General features: G+C 41.9%; 1 protein-coding gene across 1 annotated transcript in view; it reads right to left on the bottom strand.

Annotated features, from left to right (window-relative positions):
• ITGB1 (integrin subunit beta 1) overlaps positions 1-17,276 on the bottom strand; it is a 98,489-nt gene that overhangs the window by 43,151 nt on the left and 38,062 nt on the right. Inside the window, exons 2-3 of the mRNA XM_019508197.1 lie at positions 1,570-1,639; positions 1,186-1,271 (exon numbers count right to left, since the gene is read on the bottom strand). Of these exons, the coding sequence (XP_019363742.1) occupies positions 1,186-1,271; positions 1,570-1,639 (156 nt within the window). The remainder of the gene's footprint in view (positions 1-1,185; positions 1,272-1,569; positions 1,640-17,276) is intronic.

Genomic DNA, 17,276 nt, shown 5'->3' with positions numbered 1-17,276 from the left:
AAATGTTAATTAGCTTGTTTTGTTTTGTTTTGGGTTTTTTTTTTTTTTTTTTAGGAGGGAACAAGCAGACAAGGCATATTTACTTTATTAAAAAAATAGAAACAAGAAACTTATATTATAATTTTCATCTGGCAACAGTCACTCTGTTTAAGGCTGTAAAATGTTCTCACTTGTTTGTAGTTTGCTGAAATAGTTATACTGCCCCCAACATTTGGCAGATGAAGAGAAAATGCTTTCTAAGGGGCAGACCTTAGGCTTTCTCCAGTCATTCAGAACACAGACATACAAGATTTTCTATATCTGATCTTTGTTCAAAGTTATTTTCTTGTTGATCAAACATAGTTCAGTGTGGTTGCATCTACAGATGTGCTTTACTGCAGAGTAGACTAGCTCTGCAGTAAAGCATCACCATCCACACGTGCGCTGGTATTAGGGCACAGTAAATTAACCCCGCCATAAGATAGTACTTTTGGGGACAGTACTATCTTACGGCAGAGTAATTGACTATGCTCACATGTATGTGTGGATGCTGACCACAGGTGTAAATTGCACTGTCAGCCCAGCCAGCTGGTGACTGGTTTCATCCCAGTTCAAACTGCTGCTGTCCTGGGCATACATGTAGATGCCATGCCCAGGAGCAGGTTCCTCCAGCTCAAATGGCTCTGGAATTTATTACATTGCATTAATTGCACATACACCATATGTGTAGCTAAAAAGGCAGAATGAATTGTATAATATTGTATTAAATTACTTGAAAAACAAAAATGTAGCCCATATGGTCAATCTTTAAAATTTCATATTTTAAGCTAGTTTTAAAATCACTTCTAACACGTTTAACCTAACACCTATCTAAAATTATCACTCTTCAAATGTCACTGGGAGAATATAATTAACATGTCAGAACAGACTCCACACTGGAATGATTTTAAATAACTATGATGTGTACTCTTAACATTTAGCAAGAGAGGAATAAACATTTTAATAGGCAGATCTATCAGTTCTACATGCCATCTAATTATTCAGAACTTCAGATACCCGAATTGTTATTTCACTGTTATTTACACAGTGTAGACACTAAGCCACTAGGTGCTATCGAAAACCCTAAAACAGTAATGAATAGGTATTTTAATAGCCATAAACATAAGGCAATACACATCATAAAAAGCATTTTGTAATAATACATACTGTTTTTTTGCACCAACCACAGTTTGGTCCTGCTTGTATACACTCCCCACATGATTTTGCATTTTTCTTTATACAGTCACTTCCACCTATCACGAAATACAGACAGACCTTTTAAAAAGAAATGATGTGAGTAATGGCAGAATTTTAGATTTTTTAGTGTTAGCCCTGGAAATCAACCTTAACCAAGTATAAACATACCTCCAAGCACTATCGGAGCTACTTTACTATCATTATTACTTTTTCATTTTTAACAAGGTTTTAAAATATTTTATTTTTAATAATGATAAAATATTTATTTGCATAATATTTAAATAAAATGGTAAAGTTTCAAAATTATTTTAATTAATGTGAAATGTTCCAGATTTTCACAACCCTTGGACATACCTTGCTGGGCAAATCCACACCAGAGCAAGCAACTCAATAGTCCAGCCCAGATGAGCAATTTTAAATTTGTCTGAAAAAAAAATACAAGTTGATGAGCTAATAGTGCAGTTTATTAGCACTACGTAACAAAAATATTAGGCAGCATGTCAATTACTGACATGCAAAGGTAAGATGCAATGGTCAAATAAACATATACACTAGTATAATGTATGCAGGTTTTACATACCAGTGTAAATTGTACCAGAATCAGAAAGGGAGAAACCTGAAGCTGAAGGAGTTCATACAGAAGGCGGATATTACTTTACTTTGCTGCCCTATGGCAGGGAAGGAGATAATACTCTTTTTGCATTTAGTAAATGGCTACTCAAAGGTAGATGTGTACAGATGAAACCTAAACCATGGTAACTTGCACTGGTAAAATGTTACTTCTGATTCTTTCAGGGGTAATTCTCCACTAGACTGGGAAGTTATCCCAGTTTAAGGGTTTGCATCATCATCTTTTTTTCTTTTACACTTTTGCAATGCTGATTACACTGATGTAAACTGGTCCAGGGCCTCAAACATGATTGAGACGATTGTGGTGACATGCCCCAGTTGATCTTCTCATAAGCAGGATAGATGAATGTCTTGCGTGTTTAGTGCAAAAATGTTACTTTAAATTAGAAAGGATCCACAAAGTCAGTTTCTTTTCAAGCTGTTTTTCAAAGTACCTTCAGATAAAATAAATTTGAAGAACCAAGACACCTAAACCCTCTGCTGCCTGCCTCTTTGCCCCTTTCCACCCCTTAAAATGTATTTATGCTATAAATACTGCTGATGAAAAACTTTTTAAGAAATCACATAAATCACTGAAATGTAGGACTGGACAAGCTCTCAAAAGATCATGCAGTCCAGTCCCCTGCTTTGAGGTAGGATTTAGTACATCTATCTAACACAATCCAAGGGTATCAAACGTATCAGGTTCCCCATGAAGCCATGGATGGCAGCACCACGCGAGGGGCTTTTGCAGCCCGCTGCAGCCAGTGGCATATGCTGGAAGGGAAAGAACAGGCAACATGGGTTGGGGGCAGGTTTAAACTTTAAGTAGCCTGTTATTTTCCTCCAGCCAGCTTCCTGGCACCTGTGAATCAGGAGCTAAATGCTTAACTGACAGGGCATTAGGCCAAGTCATTCCTCTTTAACCTCATAGGTTACGGGGATTAGCTGCTCCCCCACCCCTCTCCCCTTCCCTCCTCCTCTCCTCCTGCCTGCTCTGTCACCTTCCTTTTCCTGAGGTACTATGCTGCTTCCCTTTTCTACCGGACTGTGCCCAGTACTAAACATTAACCAGCAATAAATATACTTATCATTTAAATGTTTAAACATTTAACCTTTCACATCCCTTCTTTCAATGAGATTTTTTTTTCTGGAAGCAGGACAACTTTATATTTAAGCACTGCCAGAACTCTTGGGGTGTGGCCAGTTGAGCATGCATGTGTGTTTCCCTGGGGACAAAGAGCAGCAGCACATAGTTGTGCTGCTGCTACGTGCCCCTGGGGAACGCCTATGCAAATGTGCTCTGGTGTGCAGCAAGTTGCCCCAGATGGGGCAGGGGAGGCTGGGGCCAGCACTTGGAGTCCCAGGGGCCTCCTGGGACTCCAGCGGCAGCGATCTGCAGCCAGAGCGTGGCTCCAGCCAGCTAGGCTCTTTATTTCAGGCAGTGCACACTACTGCCACATGCAACACCCCACTTTTTTCTAGCGCAGGTTTTTTGACACCAGGATCTCCCAGTGTCAACCCCCCTCCCCCACCCCCAACGCTACAAATAAGCTTCTCCGGATGTGCCCTTATTCCCGCACCATTTCTTCCAAAACTACTATTAAACGTTGATACTACCACATTTTTCTTGCCAGAAGACAGCATGCTTGCTAATACAGCCTATGGTATGAATGGTGCAACGAAATTATTTAGCTCTTCAGAAAGACCCTCATTTTCTTTAATGTTCCCCATACTCCTAACAATCCAGCAGATTTATTAACCCAGGCTAAGTATCAGAAATATGACATAATTTTGTGATCTGTTAAACTAGTCTCCCAAGGAAATTTGGGGAAGCATGGTCTTTCAGTTTTTTAAAAGGAGATTGGACAAAGAAACTATATAAATATATTAGAGAGGACAAGCCTGTTTTTTGTCTCAGTCCTTAACGTGTAGTCAGCAGCTATTTTAAGAAGCCAGCACATAGTGGCTAAGACACATTTTTTATGTTATTTCATTTCTCCCAGTGGCCAAAAAACAAACAAATATCTCATTTTCAAATTAAGTTAGTCTATCTGATCCCTAAATAAAGCCTGTAATAATCAAGCAGATAGAAGCTGTGTACACACATTCAAATCCTCCAGGACTACTCTCCCAGGTTTGTTTTTCTAAGAAAAAATGTACCTGTACAGAAGTTCAGACAGAAGCAAAGAACTTCCAGCATGGATGGATGCTGGGCTGACAGGGCTACAGCACACAGCCCGGACAGTTTTGCAGGTTATTTTTTTATGTGAATGTAGGCAGGGAACATCAGGGAAGGTGGGGGCAGGGTCTGTGCCATGTACAAAAGAGTTTTCCAGCCTCCCTCTCCCCAGTGCTGTGTGGGAGCCCAGCTAAGGCTGAGCAGGGCTTATGCTTTATAGACTCATGGACCCAGAGGAACAGACTTCCATCTTCAGCTTCCTCTGGGCAATAATGAAGTTTATTTCCTACCTATGGGGACTTTTTACCATACAGGCAGTCCTCGGACTTAGGACACAATTGGTTCCTGAAAACCAAGTCTTAAGTCAAAACATTGTAACTCAGAACCAATTCCCCCATAAGAAACAATGTTATAAATAGGGGATTCGTTCCTGAACCAAGGCCCAATACCCTATTTTCACCAAAAATATCCTAGAATCTTGTACTTGATCAATTATAGATGAGTAATATAGCTACTTGAATGTATTTATATTGTAAATAGCAATCATATTGTTTGGGAAGGACTTCTTTGAGGTGACTTTGCTGGACTTTTTGAAGGGCTCTTGGCTGGAGTCTTCTCAGCTGCAGGTTCTTCTGGAGTCTTGTCTGCTTTCTTAAAGAAAGTGTCCAAGGAAGTTTGGACAGATGTTCTCCAGGGAGATGAGTGACATGGCCAACTTGTTCGCTGGCGTGGTGTCACATCAGATCAAGCATTGTAAAGTCGAAAATGATGTCATAAAGTTGAAATGGTGTCAATTTATAAATGCTGTAAGTGCGAAACGTCGTAACTCGAAACGTAAGTCGAGGACTGCCTGTATTTAATTTTCCCTGAGCCTGAGGAAGGGCGTGTATGCCCGAAAGCTTGCAGAAAAAGATAACTTTTTTGTGCTTTCTTACTTGGTCTAATAAAAGGTATCATCTCCGAACCAAGAGTTCTAGAGTTTTGCATTTCTTACATGCTTCCCTGCATCTAAGTGCTGCAGTGTGATTCCAGCATGGAATAAGGCAGGAGCAGAATGTGCCCCCCAAGTTCTGGGCTTTCCCAGCCCGCAGCATGCAGAGGGCATGTTCTGCTGCCTGCTTGGCTGGGACTGACACAGCTGTCTGCAGGAGGGAGAGGAAGAAGCAGCAAAGCACGCTGGCTGCCTGTAGAGAAGTTCCCTCTCCTGAGAGATATTCTCTGGTTAGCCACTTCACTCAGGTTGTTATTTTTCACTGAGGTTCACTTAATTATTTTTCTCCCAGAGTGGCCACTTTTACTCTGGGAGAAAAATATGAATTTCTGCATGCTCGTGGTTTCTCCTCAGAGAGCAGGGATATCCCTGAAGAAAATGAAGGTCTGTCCAATCCTACAGTCTCAAACTAGAGTATAGATTATAGTGGGAAATATACATAACCACTTCTAAGTCTGTTGGAATATAAATAGGTATTCAGTGTTTTGAGTTCAATGGTTCCATACCACAGACCACTACTGAAAGCTATTTTAGATATCATGAAAATGACAAAATTAGAATTCAATGAATTCAGGAAGAAAAATATTGAATTTAGGAGGATATTTTAATACTAGCCAATTGCTTGTCAAGAATGATGGGGGGGGGGAGGGGAAGGGAGGGCCCTGGGATGGAGTGCCGCCACCTAATGTCCCATGCTGCTGCTGATCTGCCTCTTGCAGGGAGTGGGGTGGGAGAGCCGGGGCCAGCACCAGCCTTGACTCCCACATCCTCAGCGTGGCTTTGGAATAATGGCGACGGTCCCCACACTTGAAGCACTCTGACTGGCTGTCTCTATTGGCCAATCAGAGCGCAATAAAGCATTACGGCCAGACAGACTTAGGCCTTTATAATATTAGAATATAAGTGTAGCAGTTCAGATTCATTGCTGGAATTTTCTCAAGAAACAAAATGTATTGTAAATGTTTGTGTGACATTAATGTCTCAAAAAATGTCTGTAAAATGACCATAAAATACATTTGAAGATGTCAAGTCCCAAAAAGCAAAAAATGGATAAAGTGTTCTGTTCACAATACAAATGCTAAGGTTTGCCAAAAATACAAGTAAACTACATAACACACTTATCATACTAGATGAGAACAGAGTTTGAACTCTTATAAGCCACCATTGTACAAAAGACATAAATGGACTATCAGTACAGACACTTTCATTAGCAACTCTGTAGTCAGGACTGCATTCTAAAATGAATTTTAAATGGACCACAATTTCCTGCTTTTCTCTGAAGACTGGTATCTAATCAGCAGGATACTGGTTTTCTCTGATAAAAAAAATCCCCAATTTTAGGATTAAAAAAAGTAAACCATAATCCACATTTTTCCATGACAGAAAAATGTCGCTTTCGGGTTACTTTTTTAAATCCAAAAACTAGGGATTTTTTTTTTTTTTTTTATCAGAAAAAAACAGGATCCCTGCTAATAGTGTAAAGTTGCACAGTTTATGCAGTTTAAAATTATATGTACACTTTTTGTTTCTCATCATGCTTTTTAATTGGAACTCCTGAAACTGAACTCTGGCTGAAAATTCTTTAGTGGTCCTAAATTTCACTACTATTTAAGGTCACTCTACACACCTCGACAGATTCAAAATCCAGTCATGCATTTTTATATACATCCTCTCTGAGGTGAAGCTTTTCAGGTAGTATCAGCAGCCTACATTTTTCTCTTACGTGCTTCACGATAATTTCCTAGGAGGCTATTGGGCTCCAACTGTTTTTGGCCTCTGGTCATCAACTCTTACATCCCAGAACCTAGAATTTACTGACTCAGGTGACAGACAAATACACATCATCCCATAAGCACTATGTAAAACAAATTTAGTCCCTGTACAAGACTTCAGTGACTCACTGTACATCTATACCAGTGGTTTTCAACCTGTTGTCCCTGGATCCTGGAGTCCATAGACTGTGTAAGGGATCCAAGAAAGATGACTATGATCAATCAAAAGTATGTGAATACCCACACTTATAATTCAAAGGAGTCTGAACCTCTATTCAAAATTTCAAAAGGGGTCCATACCTTCATTCAAAATTTTTTAGGGCTTCGCAAATGAAAAAAAGGTTGAAAACCACTGATTGATACAGTCCTTTCTCTGCCAGAGCAAGGTATGGTACCTCCAACTGGCTAAATGAATGAGAAGGGAGTAGATTTGTATTTCCATAATTTTTTTCTTCTGTAGCAAACGCAATTGTCTTCTTCATTTACTACTTAAACGTTAATGCTATTTTAATAAAAAATAATAGTTGCTTTAGAGAAAATTTCAAGATGCTTCAGGCTTTTGGGGGAAAAAACTTGGCATCTAAATACTATAACAATAGTCACATTAAAAATATGAAGATATTTGATTCTCAGTTTAAAAATATTCACATTACAGAGTAGTCTTCACCCTTTTTGTTGCTGATATAAAGGAACAAGCCTCTTCAGTGATTCCAAACAAATAGCTCAGAACTTTTTTCACTATGAATTCGATTAATTATAGTCACAGAGAAGCAGAACATGAAGGGACTTTCAGGGATACCTTCTGAATAAGTACAAAAAGACTAAGACAATTAGCAAGGGAATTCAGAAAGGAATGATTCGGAAGGCCCAAAACTATATCCATATCTGTTTTTGTAAAATGTTTGATACACTGAAGTAGGTTTCACGACTTGGTTTATATCAGGAGTGGGCAAAATACAGCCTGCAGGCCAGAACTGGCACACAAAGCCATATTAGCCGGCCCGCAGGGCCCCTAAACATTTAGCAAATTAATATTTATTTGTCCTTGATCCCTGTCAAAAATGACAGGAGCCAGGGGCTGTCCTGAGTAGGCACAGACAGCCCCACATGTGCTGCAAGCGGCTGCAGAGCGGGGTGCTGGCCACAGGGCAGGCGAGGGGCTGCTTTTCCCACACTCAGCACCAGCTTGTAACCTGCCCGCACTGCCAGTTTGGGCTCTGTGCGAACTTCAGGTGGGCGGTGGCAGCAGCAGCAGCAAACACTGCCCGGCGCAGCAAGTGGGGGGGCAGTTCCCCCTGCACTGAGGAGCTGCTTCCGCCACGGCGCAGCCCCGATGGGCAAGCCCAGAGCCAGCACAGACCCAGGCTGGCAGTGGGGCAGGTTACAAGCTGGTGCTGACTGCGGGGAAAAGTGGCCCCTCCCCTACTCCGTGGCCGGTGCCCTGCACTGCAGCCACTTGGAGCCCACGTGGGGCTGCCTGTGCCTGGTCAGGACAGCTCCACACAAGCTGCAAGGCTGCAGCAGGGAGTGCAGAACACAGGGTAGGTGAGGGGCCGCTTTTCCCCATGCTCAGCACCAGCTCCTTCCCTGCCCATGAGCAGGGGGTCGGGGCTGCAAGCTGCTCTCTGCCTGTACTGCGAGGCTGGGGGGGGGCACTGGGAATGAGCAGGTGTGGGAGTCAGTGGGAGCATGGGGCCTGCACCACTGTCCCAGGGCCAGCGCCAGCAGGGCCCAGAGTAGGGTGCAGGAGTACAGGGTCCCAGGTGGCAGGGGCTCTATGGAGCCGAGCCAGCTCCCTCCTTTCGCTGCTGGTGCAGCCCAGCCCGGCTCCACAGACCCCTGCCAGCCTACACCCTGCTCTGGGCCCTGCTGGCGCTGACCCTGAGACATTGGTCCCAAGATATTAGGACACTGGCCCCAAGATGGTGACCAGGGGGTGGGGCACCTGTTAAGGGACGGGTCACCTGTCAAGGGGCAGGGCTACCCATGCAGCCGCCAACAGCTTGCCAAAACTGGGTAAGCGGCCCTCTGCCTAAAATAATTGCGCGCCCATTGCTTTATATTCTTTTAAAACTTAAGACTGTTAGTTAAAGAGAAAATTGTAGTAGCATTAAAATATTGAGAGAAGGGTGGAGATTAAATTTAAGATTCCTAAATACTGCCTAAAAAACTTAATTTTATTTCCTGGCACAATCATTTATATTCTGATATACTGCTATGTATAATAATGGGAAATACTTGAAGTCTAAGGTTCCTTATTATTTTACTACAAATTGAGAGCCTCCAGGATTGGATCCAAAATTGGCAGAGATGCAGATCTTTGTTGAAAAGTTTAATAAAACAGCAACATATGGAAAAACTGTTAAGCAGTAGAGTTAAAGGAAGTAAGCTAGTGTGTTTAAGACTGACAGACTACTTGTTTCAGCAGAGGCATTGGTCTATCCATATATGGAAAGAGATATTTCAGTTGTTAACTTTATGCAGAACCTATGCCCAGAACTACATTCATCATACCGCTACATTTCCAAAGGAACGTCTCTGTTCCAAGTTGTCTTAGTCATAGCTTTAACACTGTGTCACATCTTTGCAGACTTATTTATATAAGCTGCATGTATCGGCTGTTCACCCACTGTTAGCCTGCCCTAAAAAGGTGACCTGTTTATAATTTCTGATTTCTGGTAACATATAAGGCTATGTTAAACTAACGGTAGTTCTGGTGAAACAGAACCAGTGTATCTGAATCTTTACATATATACAATAAAATATCCTACTTCTAAATTTGATTTTTTTTCTAAATTCTATGATGTCTAATTTCAACATTTTCAGTTTGTCTTTTCTGTTTTTATTTAGCCATTACCAAAATCCCAGTTGGGTTGGCCAGCTATATGTAAAGACCCTGTGCCAACAGATCCTTCTATTCAGGGGTGAGCAAAGTACTGCTCATGGGCCAAATCTGGCCCATTGTAGGTCTTTGTCCAAGGTCCCTCAGTCCCACCTGGCCCAGGTACCATCCAGCCTTGGTGCATCCTGCCACCCCCTGGGCATATAGCGGGACTGGGGTAGCTTTATGGCTAGACTGCTTTTCTAGGCAGCCCAGGTGGCCAGCTCCTTCTGGCTGCCACCGCTGCTGGCCCAAGCCCCACAGTACTGGTGGGGACCTGCACTGCACAGCCCTGTGCCTGCTCCAGGCTTGCTCGCTTAGGCTCAGCAGCAGTGGCATGAGACAGAAGCGGGAAGGGGAGAAGCTGCTTTTCCTTCGCACTGAACAACAGCTTCTGTCCCACATCGCTGCTGCTGAGCCTGGATGGGCCAACCCAGAGCAGGCACAGGGCACGCAGGGTTGAGGCTGTGCAGCACAGGTCCCCACCAGTACTGTGGGGCTGGGGCCAGCAGTGGTGGCAGCCAGAAGGAGACTCTGCCACCTGGGTTGCCTAGAAAGGCAGTCCAGCTGCCGAGCCGCCCCAGCCCCACTGCATGCGTAGGGGGCAGAAGGATGCTACGGGAGGCAGTGTGGAGCAGTCACGGGGTGGGCCAAGTCGGAGCTGTGCTCAGGTTCCAGCTGATCCACTCGAGCAGGGATGAGTCCAGAGTGGGCACGAGGCGGGGCTGGGACAGCCCGCTGTTGGTGGTGGTGTGGAGGCACCACAGGGCATGTGGGCTCCAGGCTGTGGGGTGAGCGGTGACTGGCTCAGGGCACATGGGAGGCTCCCATTCTCCCCTCACCATACCTACAAACCCTCCCCCACACACAATCACAGACCGCACAAACACTGCACCCACCCATACCTTCCCCCCCAGAAATCCCACACACCTTGCCATACACCCCCTCCACACACACCTGTGTGCCTTTGGGGGAAGCCCCGCTTATTGCTACATGCAAACCCCTCAACACACCCTCTCCCTCCACACATCCTACAGCCCCCCCAAATCCCACTCACCTACACTCTCCGCACATATCCCCACAAACACCCCCCACAAGCCCTCCATACCCACCCACACATATCCACACCCCCCACACCTCATACATACACATCCATGCACACACACCCACAGCCCCTCAGAAACCCCTCCACATTATACAAGAGTAAAACTTCATGTTGAGTTATACAAATACATCTATATATACTACACAACACACACAAATCAGGACAAAATATTTTTTTAAATAAAATTAAAATATGCTATTGTCAATGTTTGATTTTTAGTATATAATTTGTTTTTTTCTGGTTCCAAGATGGCAAACCCCCTTCCCAAAAGGAGTATTTCTGGGGGCAAGGGGAGGGACTTCCGGTGGCAAAGGCCAAGGGTTAGAGGGCGGGACTTCCAGTCCTAAGATGGCAACCAGGGGCAGGGCACCTGTTAAGGGGTGGGACTACCCTTGCGGCCCTTGACAGCTTACCAAAACTCATTAAGCAGCCCTCCAGCCGAAATAAATGCCCACCCCTTGGCTGAGGGAACTGGGCTTATTTAGTTTAAAGAAGAGAAGGCAGTAGGGAGATTTAATAACAGCCTTCAACTACCTGAAGGGTGGCTCCAAAGAGGACAAAGCAAGACTGTTCTCAGTGGTTGTAGATGACACAGAACAAGGAGCAATGGTCTCAGGTTGCACCAAGGTTAGATGTTAGGAAAACCTCTCTCACTAGAAGGGCAGTAAAACACCAGAACAGGCTACCCAGAGAGGTGGTGGAATCTCCATCCTTGGAATTTTTTTAAGACCCAAGTTGACAAAGGCTTGGCTGGGATGATCTGGTTGGGGATGGTCCTGCTCTGAGCAGGGGTTAGACTTGATGACCTCCTGAGGGCCCTTCCAACCCTAATTTTCTATGATTCTATGACAATACTGAAAATGTACTGCATGAAGTATTGCTGGCTTCTGGAGCACAGACTCAAAACACAAGGGATTGTTAAGCTACAATACAACTGTTGTATTCTAGAGCGAGAAGATTCAGCAACATTCTTTATTGCTTCTGCTTCTCCTATTATTTGCTATAAGTTAACAGAAATGGTATTATGGGTCATCTTGATAAAGTAATAGTTTAATTAAATGGTTCTTTCCTAGCAGATCTGTGTATATTTCATTGTAATCCCATCATACTTCCTTCACATCTCTCCCCAAAATCAGATAAATTTCAATCTATATGAAAAATCAAAGAAAGAGTTAAAATGAATAGGAAACTATAATTTCCTGTTCAGCTGAGGGAGAGAGATTCTACTAGTCTTACTATATTTGGCAGCACAATTACAGCTTCCTATTGGTTGGCTTCAAAAACCATCTGTAGAATAAGAGGCAGGGAAAAAACTAGGAATTTTAACTTTTGTTTTCCATGCCTACAGTTCCTTGCTAGGGAAACATTATGTGAGCAACTGAGGATTCAACAACAGCACAATAAATATAAATAATAATTTGCATTTCTGATGCTTTCTTAGTCCTGTTCTATCATGTTATATTAAAAATATTCATGTTTGAGCACATCATCATCCAGATCAAATGGGATCTAATAATGTTGACTTGGAGAAAGTCATAACAGTGGTCCCAATCTTGAGTTATAAGCAAGAGACCCTCCAGTGTTGTTCACAGCCAAAGGGAATTAAAAAGTTTAAAATGAGGGTGACAGGGAGAGCAAAGTACAATGCTGTCTGCAGCTTGTTATTTACTCAGTATTCTTGTGCATGGGCCAAAGGTTGTGGATCACTACTCCAGAATAACTGTTTGTTTTTTTTGTTTAGGACACAGCTGCTTTAAAACAGGACAGCTAACTTTACAAGCATTCGCAGGTCCTAATCGTATTGCCCTTGTTATAAAGAACTTGCTGGCTTTCTATCATTGATTTCAAAATATTTATAACTATGTTCAAGGCTGTGAATTGACTAGCACCAGTCTTGCCAGTAGAGTACTTTAGTCAGAACAATAAGCTTGTTCTGCTCAAGTTCGAATCTTGACTTCAGGGCATTTTCCTATTCTGTATATTCTTCCACCACTGATAATTTCAATTGTAAAGACCAAACTTGGTGCAACTCAAGGCAAGTCATATTAAGTTATACAACACTCTAAACAGTTCTGAAGGGCATACACATATACTTATTTTGGCATGACTCTTGGTGAAGCCGTCAAACAGAAATCACACATTAAAAAGTAAATCATAATGCATGCTGTGGCATACTGCATGCTAGAAATGTTGGAAGAAAAAGATCTGCTTGCTGATTTCACATGACAAGGAGGGGAACAGGTGAAGGAGGAAGAAGCTGGGAAGATGGAGTGCAGAGGGGGACACAAAAGTTTGCGAATAAAACCAGCATAATATGGAAAGACCAGAGAAAAACTTGTGGAACAAGAATGGAGGAGGACAGAAATGGAAGGAACAGATGAAAGAAAAACATCAAATGGGGCCCAGAAACAAGCTGAGAGGGGCAGACCTCTAAAGAAAAGTTTGAGGACAGGACCACAGGAGATAAGTTGGTGATGCTGCAACAGACATTTGCCATGATCCTGGTAAATCCTAGGTACAGCCCTGAAGCTACCCCATCATTCAGTGATCAGCAAAATGCATTAACAACCTTCTGGAAGAAATATTGCAAATTAGACTGCATAGTCTTTGAGGCAGAGCCTGCTTGCTTGTTTGTAAAGTGCCAAATACAATGGGATTCTGGTCCTGAATGCTGGTTCATGCCTCTAATTATAATATTCTAAATGAATATGCTTACGCAGTTTAGTTTTATTTACTATATTAAACTATTTTGCACGTTTAACTAGGATTTTGCCAAGTAGCTTTATCTTAATGCATATAGGACTTATTTATACTACGCTTTCTTTATGCATTTTTAAAACATTTTCAAGCCAAGATTTCCAGGCAAGAAATTATACAAAGGTCTTTCTAGCTTATCTAAATGAATAATGCATAAACACCACATGAAGGAAATACTCTGTTAGGAGTGAATTGAGACACATACCTGCAGCACATTGCTAACCCCCTTATTATGGTGTCTCAATAAGAATAAGATTAAAAGAATTATGTTATAAGTTCTATTCCATTTCTCCTTTGTCAAGCTAGATCAAACACAGGCAACTGAAATTTGAACCTGCCAATCCCTAAAATGGAATTGTATGCTCTTTATATATAAAGTATCAAGAGAAATAAAGATACCCCCTGCAGTTCAAAGCAGAGCATCTATATCTAATTATTATCAATACTGATCATTTTTCCTATAAGTTATGTATGCCTAGTTTCACACTGTATATGTCTTTGCTGAGAAGCTGCTTTATAATTCCAGCAGTGGAAAGTGCTTGCTATTTTCTATATCTCAAATGGTTTTTCTACCCAATGAATGAGAAAACAAGAAAAAGCTCACTGCTATCACCTTCCTTTAGTGTGTCCTGTTCTGTCTATTACAATGCAACTTCCTGAAACTACAACTGTTAGATGCACATTGTCAGGGTTTAAAAATTATGGCATTAAAAAAAATACCAAATATGTTTATGCTTCTTACACTAACATGTAGACCACTGTTCCTTGTGTTGTAAAACAGTTACCATCAAGGCTCTAACAATTTTCAGCACTGATGCTCCTGTTATTAAATGCACATCATAAAGTTGCCACTTAAATTATATGTATATAAACATATATAACATTATGCTTATGAGGTAAGACCTTCCTGAAGATATGATCCTTTTTGTAGTTCTAATGCTGACCCTCTTTCCTTAAAACCTCATCTGCCAAAATACATATTAAATCATCTAGTCCAGCTCCTTGCCAACGGAAAATTGTTTCAAACAGTTCAAGTGCTTTCTCCACTACAGTTTTAATGGCTCAAAGCACGGAGTTTCCATCACTTTACCATAGTTCCCAAAGCCACTGAATGTTTTTGGTAGAAATTGTTTAAGCCTGAACTGAGTGCAATTAAAATTTTCTTTCTGTTAATACAAGTTAAACCTGTTCACACAACTCCGAAATTAATGTCTTTCCATGCTTGTCAAATGTGTGCAGACCCCTCTGCTTCTCTGCCATAATATTTTAATCTTTCTGTTAGCTCCTTAGCCATACATGCTAGTGATTCAACCCAATGTCTAGACAGGGCTTTTCAACCTTGTTGGACTCAAGGCACCCCTCAGCTAGCTCTTAACTTTCATTATTTTTTTCATTACAGAAAAATATATAACAGTTCTTCTACTGCAAAGAACTCAGAAAGACCACAAGTCAGGCATGCTTTTGACACTATGGATTCATATTTGAAATTTCTGCGTTTATCTTGTGAATCATGTGTACACCGTACACCTAAAACTGTTAATATTGTGCTTTTTTCCTTAAAAGGATCTCATCATAGCACCTGCTTGAGCATCACTGGTCTACCAGGAAATCTGCTGTGTGAAACTTAAATCCAGCTTCTCCAATAGAATGAAACCATCCTCTCTATGTAAGTGGCTGCAGAATAGAGAATTAAATTCTTTCTTACAACTTGACACTTACACTTTTGGGGAATTCATTAATATGGTATATAAAACTTTAAGTCCAAACATCTGTACCAGTTTAACATTCCTGATTCCACTCCACAGAAGCTAGGAATCACACATAATAATCTGTCTCAGAAAAATGTGCATCTCTTGTGCCAATATCAAATAAGCTATGCACCATCTCCTCCTACTAAAAGGCTATTTTGTTTTGTGTAATTTAAAGCCCATATTTGTCTACACACTTGAAAAAAGAAGTATAGTTCAAAATATACAGTTCTTAACCAGTAGATTGCAAATGGTGCTCATGGCTGAGTATTACCTTTGTAGCACAATGGGTGCATCTACACAAGATGTTTACTGCAGAGCTGACTAATTAGCTCTACAGTAAAGTCTCCATGTCTACAGGTGTGGCCCTATTAGGTTGTAATAAACTAATAAACGCTGCCATAGGTTAGTACTTGTAAATTTGTACTTGTATTATCCTGTGGCAGTGTTATTTACTGTGAAGCACCGCCTGTGCAGACACTGTTGAGCCTGGCTAGGACATGAGGGTGCTTCAGTGTGCGAGCTGCCTGCCAGCTAGCTGCACACTGAAGCACCTTCATACCCCAGCCAGCCCCTCTGTAACACGTTGAGCTGCGCCAGGGCAGCCCCAGGCTGGAAGGCTGACCCCCTGGACCCTCTCCCAGTTGGGGCCGCTACAACCAGTTTCAATGTGCTGCGCTCCCAGGTACATGTGATGTGCACCGGAGTTTACTGCTTCACGTTATTTGGACATGTAGATGCACTGCAGATGTTAACACCCCCCCACCCCAAAATGGCACTTTAAATTTTGTGCATTCCTGTGTTGAGCCCAGCTCATGCCCAGAAGAAGCAGTGTGTTAGTTAGACCTGGCTCGCCCAACATCTGTATGGATCGGGCGCTTCAGTAGGCCTTTTTTCATGCTTTTATTTAATAACTGATTGAATCAGCTTTAGCAAAAAATGCCAAAAAGCCCTGCTGAAGTGCCTGATGTATACAGACACTGAGAAGCTGGGTCAAAGTAATGCACTGCTTCTTCCAGTAAAGTGCATTTTGCTGGGAGGGAGGGGGGCGTTTAACATCTGCAAGCAGCTATTATGATCTTTACAAGGCTGGCTGTGCGCTTTAATTCAAACCAGGGCTCAACAACCAGTGGCCCGTGGGTCACATGCATTCCCTACCTAGTTAACCTGTGACCCACAGGCACCGAGTCCAGGTGCTGCTCCCCACGTTGCTCCACTCGCTACTACTACCAGTTTCCAGGCTCTCCTTCCCTCCTCCAGCTCCTGCTGCCTTCCCCCACCCTTGGAGACAGAGCAGTGCAGTCTATGAGACTGAGGGAGCCTCTGGCAGCAGAGATGTGGGGTGGAAAATTTTCCAGTGCTTTATTTCTCTGTAGGAAATTTTCCATTTCTAAAAATTCATTGTTTCATAAAATTCATTACTAACAATGAATGGATGCCAATACAATATTAGGTAAGCCTGGCAGTTTTGAAGTTGTAATTAATGTTTTTCAGGTGATTAATCCTAGGAAGTGTGAGAGAGTACATATATGTTTTATTGATTTGTAAACAGGAGGGTAAATACATTTGCATAATAATCCAAACCAAAAATTAAGTTATGAATTCACCTAATTGGCTGTGCAGGTCCAATCAAAACCAAAGCATGGCATATCATGCGCAGTTCTTTGGGTGTGCTAAAATTAGTGTCTCAAAAGTTTTCAGTGCCTTTTTTTCCTTAAATTTAAACAAACAATGTAAATGAAGTACATGCTATTGTGTACTGTCTTTACATTTTTACAAGTATTCCAAAAAAAATAATTTCTTTCCACATAAAGCTTTGAATTTGTTTGAATATAACATTTAAACCACATTGTGTGCTTACTTATAAATACACATTAAGTGTATTTAATTTTTTTCCTTATCAAATATTTCAGTTCAAATACTCGTGGCTTTTGGGACATAAAATTAACATGGGGGTACTTTTTCAGTTTTGTTTCATAGTTTCATAGCTTTTAGGGTCAGAAGGGACCTGAGCAG

Source organism: Gavialis gangeticus, unplaced genomic scaffold (assembly GCF_001723915.1).
Source record: "Gavialis gangeticus isolate Ggan-Ray unplaced genomic scaffold, GavGan_comp1, whole genome shotgun sequence".
Classification (NCBI taxonomy): Eukaryota; Metazoa; Chordata; order Crocodylia; family Gavialidae; genus Gavialis; species Gavialis gangeticus.
This window is presented reverse-complemented; position numbering and strand designations above follow the sequence as displayed.